This window comes from Erpetoichthys calabaricus, chromosome 11 (genome assembly GCF_900747795.2).
Source record: "Erpetoichthys calabaricus chromosome 11, fErpCal1.3, whole genome shotgun sequence".
In the NCBI taxonomy this organism is placed as follows: domain Eukaryota; kingdom Metazoa; phylum Chordata; class Cladistia; order Polypteriformes; family Polypteridae; genus Erpetoichthys; species Erpetoichthys calabaricus.
This window is the reverse complement of record NC_041404.2, coordinates 121847774-121862773: the sequence shown is the minus strand read 5'-3', so window position 1 is coordinate 121862773 and position 15000 is coordinate 121847774. Positions and strand designations below refer to the sequence as shown.

General features: G+C 36.2%; 2 protein-coding genes across 2 annotated transcripts in view; one reads left to right on the top strand and one right to left on the bottom strand.

Moving 5' to 3' along the window:
• The window catches only part of LOC127529729 (uncharacterized), a 455734-nt gene that overhangs the window by 68701 nt on the left and 372033 nt on the right, over window positions 1-15000 (top strand). The gene's annotated exons all lie outside the window — the stretch shown is intronic.
• LOC114661373 (RUN and FYVE domain-containing protein 1-like) overlaps window positions 1-15000 on the bottom strand; it is an 85670-nt gene that overhangs the window by 12756 nt on the left and 57914 nt on the right. The window contains 8 exon segments of the mRNA XM_051934143.1: window positions 690-784; window positions 1877-2006; window positions 9682-9801; window positions 10596-10693; window positions 10774-10941; window positions 11233-11349; window positions 13536-13637; window positions 14141-14210. Coding sequence (XP_051790103.1) covers window positions 690-784; window positions 1877-2006; window positions 9682-9801; window positions 10596-10693; window positions 10774-10941; window positions 11233-11349; window positions 13536-13637; window positions 14141-14210 — 900 coding nt within the window.

Sequence of the window (15000 nt, the reverse complement as noted above, 5' to 3'; positions counted from 1 at the left end):
TAACTTGTTTTTCTATAACAAACTAGATAAAACATTAATGCCCTGGCAGTGGCAAATAGCTTTGGTTTTATATTTGATTTGATTACATTAATGTTTAAGTTGAGATTTACAAGAAATATTTTAACTGCTACTATGCAAAGGGCATACTGCTGCTAATTTATGTCATTTAAGAATTATGGAAGTCACTCTGGGAAGTTTCAATGTTATAGAAAGATTTTTGTAGCCTTCCCCAGATCTGTGCCTTGCTGTATCTTAACATCTGCAGTCAATTCCTTCAAGCCCATGGCTTGGATTTTGCTCCAATACACATTGTTAACTATGGGACCTTGTATACACTGGTGTGTGCCTTTAAAAATCAATTTCAATCAACTGAATCAACCACAGGTGGGCTCCAAACAAGATATAGAAACATCACAATGATGATCAATTGAATGGGATGCACCTAAGCCAAATTCAAAGGTGTCAATGTGATGTTTCATTTTTTTTTTTTTAATTTGTAAACCTCCCTAAAATCCTGTTTTTGCTTCGTCATTCTGGTGATATTGAGTGTTGTTTAAAGTGAGAAAAACTTTAATGATTTTAGCATAAGGCTGCAACATAGCAAAAGATGTAAAAAGTGAAGGGTTCTGAACCTTTCTGATGGCTTTGCAGATTTGACAAATAAAGGTACAGTATGCTGCTATACTTACTGGCTCAGGTGTAGGCCCATTTCCTGTAGTGCTTGTTCCTGCTCCTCACAAATCTTCTGCAGTTGCTGCTTTTCATCTTTTAGCACTATAATTTCCTGGGAAGAACAACATCAATAATGTATTCTATAAGCACCATTTTCTCTCCCGATGGATACAAGCTCCCATCCTTTAGTCAGTCATAGTTTAGATAAGTGTTTGCATCCTCCTACTTTATATACAGAATGTGAAGAGCTAACATATACATACTTTGTTTGTTGTTATTGAGTCTGGCAGTTAGGAATAAAGGAATCCTTTAAAAAAATATTAACAGCACAATAAAGCTATTTAACATTACTCTTTTTGCTTTAACTGTGCAAAAGATAAGCTCATGTTTGTAAAATGTGTTCTATAAATTTCTATAAATAAAACAAAAAAAAGAATACAAAAAAATAAAGACAAGGAGAATCTGAGGAAAGCGCTGGTAATTAATTATTCTTTAACACAAGAATCCCTGAAGCCTACGAAAATATTCATAATGCCAAGCCACCTTAAATTCCCTAGTACCTCCTCATCAGCACATTTGTTTGAAAACTAACCGTGTCAGATCAGGGGGAGTGTGAATGTGACTGGGAAAATAAAACTGAATTCTAGTGTTAAGCTGAATCAAGTCTCCCAAAGCTCATTCAAATACTGATCAATTGTTGCACAACATATTTAAATCATGACTCTTTCAAAATTGGTGCATCAATTGAGAATTTAAGTGTTGTGTTGACACAGTTAAAAATGTAACCAACGTGAGGTTTAGGGTCATACAAATTGTGCCATTCAGAATAGCTGAACACTATCCAACCTTTTATCTTTCGTAAAGACTTTTATAGCTCCCTAAAAATAATTTGATTTTGAATAGTGAAAACAAAAGCACAGGGTTTGTTCATGTGTGGATTTGGGCAAAAAGAACAGCTGCCATTGTAATTATGCTGTTAGGTTACAATTTTACATGTCATTTAAGATTCTTGCAAATCACCGGAATCATCTAAAACTTGGTGCTTGCAAAATATTACATTTGGTAAAGAAAAAAAACAGTTTTCTGCATTAATATATAATAAAACAGTACAAGAATTAAGGTGCTGAGGAATGTGCAATCACTCCTCAACAAATCAACAAAGCCTATCGTTATGAGAAATACTTATTTTTACCATCAAACTCACCTTCTGTAGCCCTTCTACTTGCTGAAGTTGAGTTTTTAGCTGCACAGTCATATCCTGTTCCCTCTGCAACACCTTCTGAAGCCTCACTCTTTGTTCTTTTTCTGCCTTCAGCTCATTTTCCAGTTGAGCTCTGCAGAAAAATTAAAAGTAAACCCTTTTGAGACTAAAACAGAAACGTGACTGAGTGCAGCTATGCATGAGCACTTTTGAGCAATTTTAAAACTGGCTGTATATACATGGAATTTCTTAGTGTATTAAGGAGTTATTCAAATGACCTTTCGACAACACATGTTTAGGGCTGTTTAAGTTTTACTAAGCGGTTGTTGAGAGCCTTTCCTGGCTAGTAACTTATCAAAGAAAAGTATTCCTGATGGTATCTGCATGTTAATACATTGAAGGTTTTTCGTAAATTGTTGAAGTGGAGACTACAGTATGGACAACCTCCACATGTAAAATTGGCTCGCTCAATTTCTTTTAATTTTTTTGCACAAGTAAAGAAATGAAGACCGTGCTTGAAAACTGTCGTTAAATTGACATTTCAGCAAATAACATTTAATTGAAGCATTTACCATTTGTGCAAAATCTTCTCTTAACAATTTCTTAACAAAAAGGTCACTGTGCACTTGTTGAACATTTTTTTTAAAGTAACAACTGGGATCTACTGTACAAATTCCTTTCATAATTTTTAACACTTCAATCATGTCACTTCCTAATCTCTGTTTGCTTAAACTGAAAAGGATCAAATCCTTCAGTCTTTTTTAATAGCTGATATTTTTCAGTCTCAGAATCAGCCTAGTTGCTCTTCTTTGGACTTTCCCTAGTGTTGCTATGTCTTTTTTGTAATATGAAGACCAAAACTCTACAAGTACTCCAGGTGAGGCCTAACTAGCGTGTTATAAAACTTAAATGCCATACATTGTGATATATAACCTGTGTTACATTTTATTAGTTTTCTTGATCGCTTCTGTACACTGTCTGGATGTTGATAGTGAGGAGTTTACTATGAGTCCTAGATCCTTCTCATAAGGTGTACTTTCAAGTTTCTGACCTCCCATCGTATATTTGAATCTAACATTCCTACTTCCTATGTGTAATACTTTACATTTGCTTACAATAAATTTAATCTACCCAAAAACCTACCCAAGTCTGCATGTTGTCTAAGTCCATCCAGAACAATGCAGCAAGTTTTACATTTGCTACCTTTCTACCTACCTTTGTATAATCAAACATTTCTGTATAAGACATTTTTTGCCACTTACACACAACTTTCTTAACAGTGCACCTCTTAAAACCCAGATGTGAATTTTTAACAGATGTGCTCAAGGTACCATTTCAGAATTTTTGCTTAATGGACTGGAAGGAATGTGCTTAGACCAATGGTTCTCAAAAATGTGGTCATGACCTAGTGAAAGTGAAAGTTTCAAATGATCCAATAGCAGGTACATGTAACACTGGATACAAATGTTTCCAGAATAGAACATTAAATCAGATAGACACAGGATACAAAAAGCATTAAACAGAATAAAAGACATTAAAACTACAGTAAAATACTAAAGCCTTTTTTATTGCTTTAAATTAGAAGCAGTTGGCATTCCATACAATCAAGTCAAAGTTTACAAAACAAAAGAAAAGTCAACCCCTACCCAAGAGAAAGAGGAGAGCCAGCAATCAAAGCACTCTATAAAACGAACAAGAAAGGAAAGGTATCCTTTTTATCCGAAATGGAAGTTTATTCTAAAAATGTTATTGATTAGACCCTGCCATGTTATAAAAAAGTTTTGATTAGACTCTCTAAGTGAGAATTTGATTATTTCCAATTTCAAGTAGTACAGAACATCAGTTACCCACTGACTTAAAAGTGTTGGGGTGGAATTCTTCCAGTTGAGCAAGGTAAGTCTATGTGCTAGTAGTGTAATAAAGGCAATTACAGTTTGTTTGTCCTTCTCCACCTTAGGCCTGACTGGGAATACACCCAACACATCTGTTAATGGGTTTGGAGTGATTGTGACACCGAGGCTGTCCGATAGGCATGCAAAGATTTTTGTTCAAAATGTTGTTAATTTGGTGCACACCCAGAACATGTCGCCCAGTGAGGCTGCAGCCAGATTGCAACGTTCACAGGTTGAATATTGCCCTGGAAACACTCTGGACAATTTTAAACATGATAAATGAAGTCAATATAAAGAATAAAAAGATGTATTACAAGATTTTATTTCTATTGCAGACCAGGCTTATGTAAATTCATTGATCTGTGTCAATGTCCAGGTCATCATAGGTTGTATATTTGTCGCCCAGTAATAAAATTGAAACTTAGGTAGTGCCATGCCCCTTTCTGCTTTAGGTTCTTGCAGTCACCCTTTGGATGTGTGGATGTTTCAAATTTCAAATAAATGAAGTTGATTAAGTCTAATTTCATAAAAAATTGTTAATGTATATGGGGATGCTTAAAAATAAGAAGAAGCGAAGCTAGGGAAGGATGGTCATCTTAACAATGTTGATTCTCCCTTCTAATGTAAGATGGAGGGTAGGCCATCTATTCATGACTTAAATTTTTTTTCATGTATACAGCAAAATTTTGTTGAAAAAGAACCTCATATTTACTTGTGATATTTACGCACACACACACATATATATATATACAAATATATGAGAATTAACTTTTACTCAAAATGATTTTGAGATCAAATATCTTTTGAAAATCTGCTAATACTTTTAGGACAGTGTTTTTTTAGGTCAGATATATACAAGTACCATATCATCTGTATACAGTGATATTTTCTGTTCAAGTCCTTCTCTGAGAATACCCTTTATCTGTTCAATGGCATTTGCAAAGAGCAAAGGTGATAAGGGGCATCCTTGTCGAGTACCACATTCTAGTTTGAAGTGGTCTGAAATAATGTTAATACAAATTGAGGCTTCTGGACTAATGTTAATGTAGTTTGATCCATGCACGTTTGGGCCGAACCCAAATTTGTGCAATGTGGTGAATAGGTAGTTCCATTCAACCATATCAAATGCTTTTTCTGCATCTAAAGATAAGAAGATCTCTGGAGTGTTACATTTAATTGGTGAATATATTATATTGAACAAACATTGAAGGTGAGAAGTGTCTGCCTTTAATAAATCCGGTTTGGTCCTGTGATATTAAAGAAGGAACTACTTTCTCAATCCTTCTGGCTAGAACCTTCAAGAGTATCTTAATGTTGTTATTCAAAAGAGAGATTGGTCTGTATGATGCACATTGTAGTAAGTCCTTATTTTTTTAGGAGAGATGGAAATTAATGTTTGGTGAAAAGTTTGAGGTAGAATTTTGTTGTCTGTAGCTTCTTAAACATTGCTAAAAATAGTGGAGTGAACTTGTTTGAAATTTTTTATAAAATTCCAATGGGTAGCTATCAGGGCCAGCTTATAGCATCCAGCAATTCTGAAAGTGTCAAAGGTCTATCCAGTTCCACAGCACTGAGTATTTAGCTGTGGTATCGGTAATGAGTCAAGAAACTCATTAGATTGTCTTATCTTCTTTAAACTGAGTAGAATATAATGACTTTCAGTACTCTATATATGTGTAAGTTATATTTTTATGGTCAATAATTTTATCTCCATCCATGTTGTAAATTACTGTCATTGCATTATGGACTTCCTGCTTATGGATTTGTTGTGGCCAAGATCTTGCTAGCCTTTTCTCCGTGTTAATAATGTTGTCACGATTTAAAGATAAGCAGCTCTGCTTCTATAGTAGTCAAGAGGTTAAATTGTGATTGCAAAACCTGTCTTTTCCTATAAAGTGCCTCATTTGGAGACCTGGCGTATTCTAGATCTATTCTGGTAATTTCACTGGGTAACTCAGATGCCTGCTGTTTCAAATTTATTTTTGTGAGAAGATATGAAATATCTCTCCTCTTAATATACCTGATGAGTATAGTATATAATATATATCTGTCCTCTTAATATACCTGCGGAGACCTCTGAGGATGCATTTGTCTCAAGCAAATAATCAATTTGCTTGGATATGAATTCTGTACAGTTTGCATCAGCTAATGACAGGGGACTAAAATGCCAGCTGCGAGATGAGTGTGTAGGACGGAGTAATTTAAGCTCCATGATCTGAGGGGCGAGGTCATGGATAATAATAGCACTGCACTTACAAGATTTGATAGAAAGCAATTTTTTGATCACTATGAGGAAATAATCAATTCTTGAGCAACAATGATGTACTGGTGAGAAGGAGGAGTATGCTCTTAGGTTAGAATTTAAAAATTTCCATGGGGTTGATAAGTTATGATCTGTTACAAACTGAGTAATTATCTTTACAGTATTAGATGTTATCACCGTTATTGTTGAGGATCTATCTGGATTTAAAACACAATTAAAGTCTCTGGACATTATAATTTTGTGAGTGTTCACACTAGGATAGATGCTAATACATTTTGGAAGAAAGCTTTGTCATCCACATTAGGTGCATAGATAGTCAGTCATTATTAATCAAAATAATTTTAGAATTAGAGAAATTGCCTATCACCATGACATATCGGCCTTTAGAATCAGATGTTGCATCTGAAACTACAAATGGAATAGTTCTATGTATTAAGATTCTCACACTCCTGGTTTTCTTTGTATAGTCAAGAGTGAAAAATTTGGCCAGACCACTCTCTTTGCAATCGAAACTGGTCCTTCCTTAATAAGTGAGTCTCCTGTAAAAATACTATCTTGGAATTTAAACTTGTTAAGCGAGTGAATACTTTCTTTCTCTTTAATTCATGATTGAGACCCTTGACATTCCAGCTCACAAAGTTCATTATTTGGTCATGGAAATATTGCTTCTGAACTTTTGTTGACATTTTGTAGTGTTAAGTTAAGGTAGTACATTGTTACATATGATAGCTTTGACATAGATTTCATATTATTGCTAAGTAATACAATTATGTAGAGTATTGTTATGTTGGCACTAATGGTTATTGATGTATAATAAATAAATAAATAAAAAAGAAATAGCATTGCTCTTTCCCCCCACCAACAAATTTGTGCTTCTGCAAGTGAGTTAAACCACACGTTTTCAAGTCCCAGTCCCCTGACATGCCAAGAAACAGAGCACGTCTAGAGTAAAACGAACTCCCCAGCAGTGGTGTAGAGAAGGTTAAAACAGATATCTTGTGAAGATACAGTCCAAACATAATAAACTAAGGATATGATCTTTAACAGTCCAAATATAATAAACCAAGGGTATGATGTTATAAAAAAAGGCTGGTTATGTAATTAAAGTTTAAGAAAAAGTCAACAGCTTGTTATTTTGTGGTAGCCAAAGTGTGCATATAATTAATGGAACAAATCCATCTTACTAACCGAAGGTTGTAAACCGGATATGGACACAGGGCGCTGGGCACATCGAGGCGCACGCGCATTGCCGCACTGCAGCGCATCACACGGCATAAACCGGATTTGGATGCAGGGCTGAACTTGCTGTGCTCCACTCTGCCAGCGGTCGGTGTCAGCAAAGGCAACGGAATCACATCTCCACAAAACGGGACCACTTTACTACAGATGTGCGTGTGTAATTAAATGACATGTCCCCAGACGCACCCACCCTCCATGATAGAGAAAACAAAAACGAGAGGATTCAGCGCATATGTGAATCACATTACAGTATTACAGTACGGAAGCCCCAGACGTCCAAACTACACGGCGTAAACCGGATATGGACGCAGGACGCAGGGCTGAACTTGCTGTGCTCCACTCTGCCAGCGGTCGGTGTCAGCGAAGGCAACGGAATCATGTCTCCACAAAACGAGACCGCTTTACTACAGATATGCGTATGTAATTAAATGACATGTCCCCAGACGCACCCACCCTCCATGATATGTCATCCGTCCAGATATCGGACGGAACAGAAACTGATTGCCATTCTTGGATATCCAATTCGCTGGCGAATCGCGGGCTTACTAGTTTCAAAATAATAACTGAAGCTTAAACAAACTGAATAGCCGTTTACATTTTGGTAACCAATTAGCCAAGATGTAGCCGTAAGTTGCTAAAATGTGCATGTAATTAATGAAAGAAGTAACAATATAATGATTGCAGCTTAAAAAAAGGGAAAGGGATTACCAAAAAGAAAAGAAAATATAAAATAAAAAATATATAATTTATAGTTACAGCAGGGGGCGGCACGGTGGCGCAGTGGTAGTGCTGCTGCCTCGCAGTTAGGAGATCTGGGTTTACTTCCCGGGTCCTCCCTGCGTGGAGTTTGCATGTTCTCCCCGTGTCTGCGTGGGTATCCTCCAGGCGCTCCGGTTTCCTTCCACAGTCCAAAGACATGCAGGTTAGGTGGATTGATGATTCTAAATTGGCCCTAGTGTGTGCTTGGTGTGTGGGTGTGTTTGTGTGTGTCCTGCGGTGGGTTGGCACCCTGCCCGGGATTGGTTCCTACCTTGTGCCCTGTGTTGGCTGGTATTGGCTCCAGCAGACCCCCTTGACCCTGTGTTCAGATTCAGCGGGTTGGACAATGGATGGATGGATAGTTACAGCAAATGTTGTAGAAGAGTCGAGCTGAATCTTCTTTGCCTTGCCAGAACACGGTGTGACTCAATGTTGTGTTTTTCAAAAGAAAGTTAGGATCAGTCTTCTTAGCTCTGTATCTGCTTTGTCTGAAGAACTAACAATGTAAAACTGATCTTCAATAACTACTTCCAGTTTGGCAGGGTACAAGAGACTGTATCTGATTTCAGTGTATCTGATTTCAGCTCCACATAAGCGCTGTTTAATGCTATACAACGAGGCATGTTTAGCAGCTGTTGAAGGGGAGAAATCTGGGAAAATACGAATGCCATTACTTTCAAATATAATCTCGTCTTTCTGTCTGAGAATGGACAAAAAGTTTTGTTTGGCATGCAGTTTGTTGAAAAGGACAATTAGGCTTTTCGGTTTGAAGGCATTCGATCCATGTATACAGTAGGCTGCTGAGATCTCGATGTCCGATTTAAAAGCCTCACCAGATATTTTAAAGAATAGTTCAGCTATGAATTACACTGGGCTTGGGCTTTCCCATATTTCAGAAAGACCTTCAATTCTGATGTTGTTCCTTCTATATCTATTATCCAGCATAGCCAGTTTGTCATCATGCACTTTACTTTCTGATTTTGCAGCCACTGCTTTTCATCTACGGCAGAAGCCGATGGTTCAGCTATTTCAATATGGGTCGTAAATGATTGTTTAACATCTTCAAGGTAAGCAGTAAGTACTCAAATTTTATTCTCTAACTTACTCAAATTTTCCTGTATTTTTTCATCAGTCTTTTGTCGCATTTCTGTAAATGTTGTAGTAAACTTAGTACTTAAAACGTATCTGCAGGTCTTTTATATCCTGATGCTGTTTTTCATTTTTATTATTTAGGACCCTTATTTTTTTCTTTATTTCCTTATTGTCCTTTATATCTCACTTTATATCCTTTATGTCCCTCCCCGAGTGAGGTAATCACTACCTTCAGCTTGGAGAGAGTGTTTCGAGTTGCAAGTCCAGTGGGGGATGAAAATGCAGACCCGCAGAGGGTATTAGCTGAAGTTGACAGTGGGAATGAAAAGGCCATGCTCAGGTCCAATAGTCCTCTTGGAATTGGCGAAATACTCTTTGCCCTCCTCATTTGCAGTTTCGCTCCTACTAATGCTCTCTGCTGTAGCCGACTTACACACCTGACTACCACAACAAATAACTTTGTGTTCCAATACAGGCAAGACTTCTCTTTATGACAGATGTAGCAGTTTTCAGATAAGTTTATTTTTGGTTACATACATGTACTTAAAACAAATAAAACTTACCGATGTTTGTCCAGCTCACTGAGTTGCTGTTGCAGAGCATCCACTTTATCTTTTAAATTCTGCTTAACTTTAAAGTCTTTTTCTTCCACTTCTTTCTTCTCCTTCTCTAAAATCTCCAGTCTTGACATGAGGACACATAACAAATCATTTTGAAGACAATAAGCCACTTATTTATCTCATCAAAAGTTAGCAACCTCTAATAACCTTGTGAGACTAACACAATAAAGAATCAAGATCCAAAGGTTGAAAAGGGGCTAATTGCAATTATAATTCTTTGGTTTTACAGGAATAACAGTTTTGTGCAAAAAAATGCATTCCAACATCTAAGTGAAATGTCTTGTTATTTAGATTCTCTCTGTCTTGTGGGGTGGTTGAATCTCAGTTTACTTTGTTTTTTTTTGTTTTATAAGTTTTTAATTGCTTTCATTGCATTTAATTTGAAGTAAATAGGTGTATCTGGTATGTTATTATTTGTTTTATTAGTAGAATCTCATATATATTTCTCTTCTGGTTCATCATGCTTCCACTTCAAAACCGGTCCCACCCACATGCAGCCGACACGGCATTTCTCGATTCCTATTCGTCCTCTTCCATGTCATACACTATACTGGCCTGCTGAGCGTAATACATCCAACAAGTACTCGAGGTGCTGCCACAACGGTAAAGTAGCTTTACCACCTTTGTGGGAGCCACCTGTGTCTTTACAACAGCTTCTTACACAGCAAACATCAGAAGCTAAAAATTATCGTTAACACATTTGAGAATACAACTCTTCTCTAGCGTTTGCTTCCATTGGTGCACAGATAACTCAACCTCCTGGCCACGGACCATACTGTTTTGAAATACAAGTAATCTGAGTGCTAACTCCACTATTCTCCACCAGGTAAATGAGGAAGATGTCCCTTCTCTTTTACCTTGCTTCCATCTCTTGCATCCCAATGACCATTTGATTCAGCTTCTCTTCCAGCTGATGAATTGCCTCATTCTTCTGACTGATTTGAAGGTCTGCATTCTGAAACAATCAGCAAAATGTCTAAAACACAGTAATCATATTTTTAAATGCTCTAACTAGATTGCCTCTCTATTGCATACCTGGCCTTTGTTGAACATCTGGAGGTTGATGGTCTTCACTTCATCTAGCTGCTGTCGCAAAGCCACCAGTGTGTCTTGCTTCTCATGGGTATCCTTCTCAAGCAGTTTCATGGCAATCTCCATCTCTTGCTTCATCCCCACCTGTAGCTCCAGCTCCCTCTCAAGCTCCTAAGTAACGCAAACTACAATAAGCCATTTTGATAAAAACTCTTACATAATGCCTTTGACTCAATATTATTGCTTGAATCATTTGAATATCAGATGAGAAAATATGAGAGTGGTATATATGAGAGGCGATACTGCATTTAAAGATAGTAAAAACCCCAAAATATTGCCACTAGACACAGGCAGTGGATGACTAATGCTTCAAACAGGTACAAAAGTGTTCTTCCGCTATGCAGTAATGCAAAGTGTTTACTGCTTATTCACACTGGCAGCTAAATCTTTGGAATTACTGACCTGCCGAATCCGCTTCTCCTCTCTATACTGCTTCCACACTTCATTGTACATTTCATCCAGTCCTTGCCGTGACTGTCTATATGTTTCCAATTCTACTTCGGAGTCTTGCTTTGTAACCTGTACAAAAAAAACTATATGAACTCTTATTTCCTTGTAGCATATTCAATATTTAGAATTAAATCTTTCATCATAAATATGAATGAAACACATCCAATATTATTACAATGTGCATGGCTGTTTGGATCTTGCAATGAATAAATTCTCTTAAGTTTGTAAGTTCTCCCACTGCCTGTGTCTGTTTAATCCGAGTACTTTCTTTTACTCCCATATCTCAAAAAAGTGAATGTTAGGGTAATTGGCCATATGCATAAGCATCGGTATAATTTTGGGTTTGCCTTAAGATGGAGTGGAGTCCTGTTCAGGGTTGGTTCCAGAGGCTCAGGCTCCTTACGATTTTGTATTGAAAAAGAATAATTTAAAAGGCTGAGATTTTTTCAAAGAAATAAACATCTGTTAATATATTCATACACTCATGTACACATCCACACTTATTTACACAAAGGCAATCTACGTTGCCAAACAATGTAACCTGTACATCTTATACATGAAAATCCAGATTACCAGAAAACTACATTTGGTAAAATTAACATTGGTTTCCACTTTCAAACTTAGACATCCCAGTCACAACCAGCATGCATTATTTATTGCTTAAGCATTTTCATTTAGTTCACTGCAATGTGAGAACTGCAATAAGGTCATTCATACTACAATATGTATAAGACAATGAACTGATCATGAGTACCCAAACAAAACAAATTATATGTGTGGCAATTGAAAATCGTAAGTATCAGGAAAACAAACTAACTAACTGTTCAGGAAATGTGGCATACCATAGCACCAATTCATGTTTCAGAAGTTGGAAAGGAAAAGGCAGGTGTTTACTCTCAGTGAAAATCTTTATACACAGTCGCATAAAGAAAAAATGTTCTGTCACAGAGATGAAAGAAAATGTAAAATGCATCAGCCATTTTAAATACAAAATTATGGTTGTGATACACAGACTACAGGCCTTTCAGTTAAAGAGTGAGCCAAATACTGAAGAACACCAATGGGAATTAGAGAAAGTGCATTCAAGACAGAAAGTGGCACAATTTCCCACTATTGGTTGTAAATGTCTATAACAGATGACTGTGTGCCTTGACAGCTTTTAAAATATATCTAGTAAGATATTAAAGCAACTTAGCTGTAAGTTAAAAAAACGAAGATGATGGTTTCAGTGGTCTTCTCTAATCTGTACAATTTATGTTTGTGTTTCTTAAATTAAATGACAATGCACATTCCAAAGTGTAATTAACCTGTAATTAACATGCACTTACTGTATGTAATTTATAGATTTTAATGACTGAATTACAAAGAGTAATTTACATTACATACACAATACATACATCTCATTTAAATAAGATTCCTTTCCCTCACCTAAGCAAATAATTTAATATGAAGTAATACTGTAACTAAAAAGATACCAAAAACATCCAATAGCATGACAATGGCTCAGAGATTCCAAAAAGAAGAATTGCTATATGATCAGTATTTCATCTTCTCTAGTTTTATTGTCATGATCAGAATGAAATATTCGTACAATCTAGCCTAAGGTGATCTTTAGTATTTAAACAGATCTCCAATAATAAAGCTTAAGTGAACTATGTGCAACGAACCTTGACATTCTGACTAATAAAGCTAAAGGAATTTTAAACTTCACTTTGCTAATTAACTTACAGTTTCAAGAAAGCATTCATAGTCTGAGATGGAAAAAGTATGTGAACTCTTTAATTTGGTAGTTAGTAGAAACTTCTTTAGTAGCAATAACTGCTGCAAAACATTTGCTCTATCTACTGTTTTACATGTGTAATTAATGCAGAAATACAAGTTAATACATTAATACATTTACACAAATTTTGTCTTCTGACTATTGATACTTCTTGTCCTTTCAACTTGGTATTTAAGCTTCCCCTTATATTGTGTCAGAATTGGATTTAATTGTTGAAAAAGTTAACTTACAAACCTGAAACCTACAAACAAAAAAATCTATGTAATTATGTGAATAAAAAATAAAGAAGCTGAAAATAGGATCTCTTTTTTGACATAGCTGTCATAAAAATAAAAAGTTATAAACCTTGGCTTAACAGCTTTGCCTATTTTGTCATTGCTTGTTCTCTAGAACATCAAAGTCAGTTGAAAGACAGCAGCTTTATATGAAAGAAAGAATACTACTAAAATATCATGTTCACACCTTCTGAGCTCACCTCAACTCTTCTTTCACTGCTTTCTCGGATAGAACTGTTCTCCATCTTTAGCTGTTCCTGCTCTTCCTTCAGAGAATGTATTCTGTCTGTTGCTGCTGCAAGCTGTAAACGACAATGCAAGTTAACAAAGAACTTAAGGAAGATGAAGATAAATGCACAGCTATCTGACTTAGTTTTAATGCTTAAGGTAACAGGCTTCTACACACCATATCCAGTTAAATAAACACAATTGCCCCACAACTTGTTCTATTCTTAATTCTAACTCTTTATTTCTTGTTAGGAACCACATAAAACTGGAAGTGAGGGAATTAATATTAAAAGAGTTATTACTTCTGACCACTTTCCCCTACTCATAAGACATTGTCCAAATATATAAATTTCCGTGCTTATATATAAAACACAGCTTACAAGAAGTAGATATGTGTCAGTAAATGCTTACTATTTTAAACACTAACTTGGGATAAGACTCATTAAAACATTAAACTGACACGAGGAAAACATTACACAGAAGAAACAAAGAGGAGGGTTAAAATGAAGCACAATATCCTTTTAAACAAAAATTTAAAGCAGCCTGAAATGTTAATCCTTCCAAAGTAAATAAGTACCTCCTCAATCAGCTTGGAGTTTGTCCTTTCCAGGGAGTCTATTTTTGCCTGTAGATCATTAACTGTACAGCTGTGAAACAAACAAAAAAAAAAGGTCAATATCCTGTAGTTACAATGACTCCATGTGCAACACAGGCATCCATAAGACTACCAGACACTCAACAGCAATCAATTATCTTAGCAAGCCACAGCATTACCTTAAATATCCTATTTAAGCAATACTTACTTCAGTAAATCACAGCATAAAATTTTTTTAGTACTTCAAAGTATTGTGTCAAAAAATATATAAACAAGGAACGTTCAAAAAGTTTCTGCACTTTTTTTTTTTTCAAACTCTATTTATTAAGAATTTCAAAAACAAATTTCATCACTTTTCTACACAGTTACCTTCCTTTGTGATGCAATCTTCCCAGTGTCGTACCATCTTTTAAATGCCCAATTACTACTCCTCCGCCTTCACCATTTCCAACAAAAATACGAAAGTGTGGAAACTTTTTGAACGTCCCTCGTATATTCATAGGTCTGAATCGCAATCTGATTATTTGGTTGGTAACCTACCAGGTAACACTTGTGGTTGGTAGGCCAGTCGGCAAACATCTGCCACATCCTCTCATTGTGAGAAGCAGATCATAGATATGATACAGTACCTGCCAAATAATACAAAGAGTACACAACACGTGTTTCTCCTTAATTGGGGCTCATCAGGTGAATACACCTTTGCTTCCCCTTATGGGGATCAAACCTCAAAATGTCAGCACCTGAGGCAACGCTTCAGATGTTGTGTCACAGCAACTGATTTGCTCACTTGACAGGGTGAAGATCAGAGTATTACATTCAGATGACTGAATTGCAATCTGATT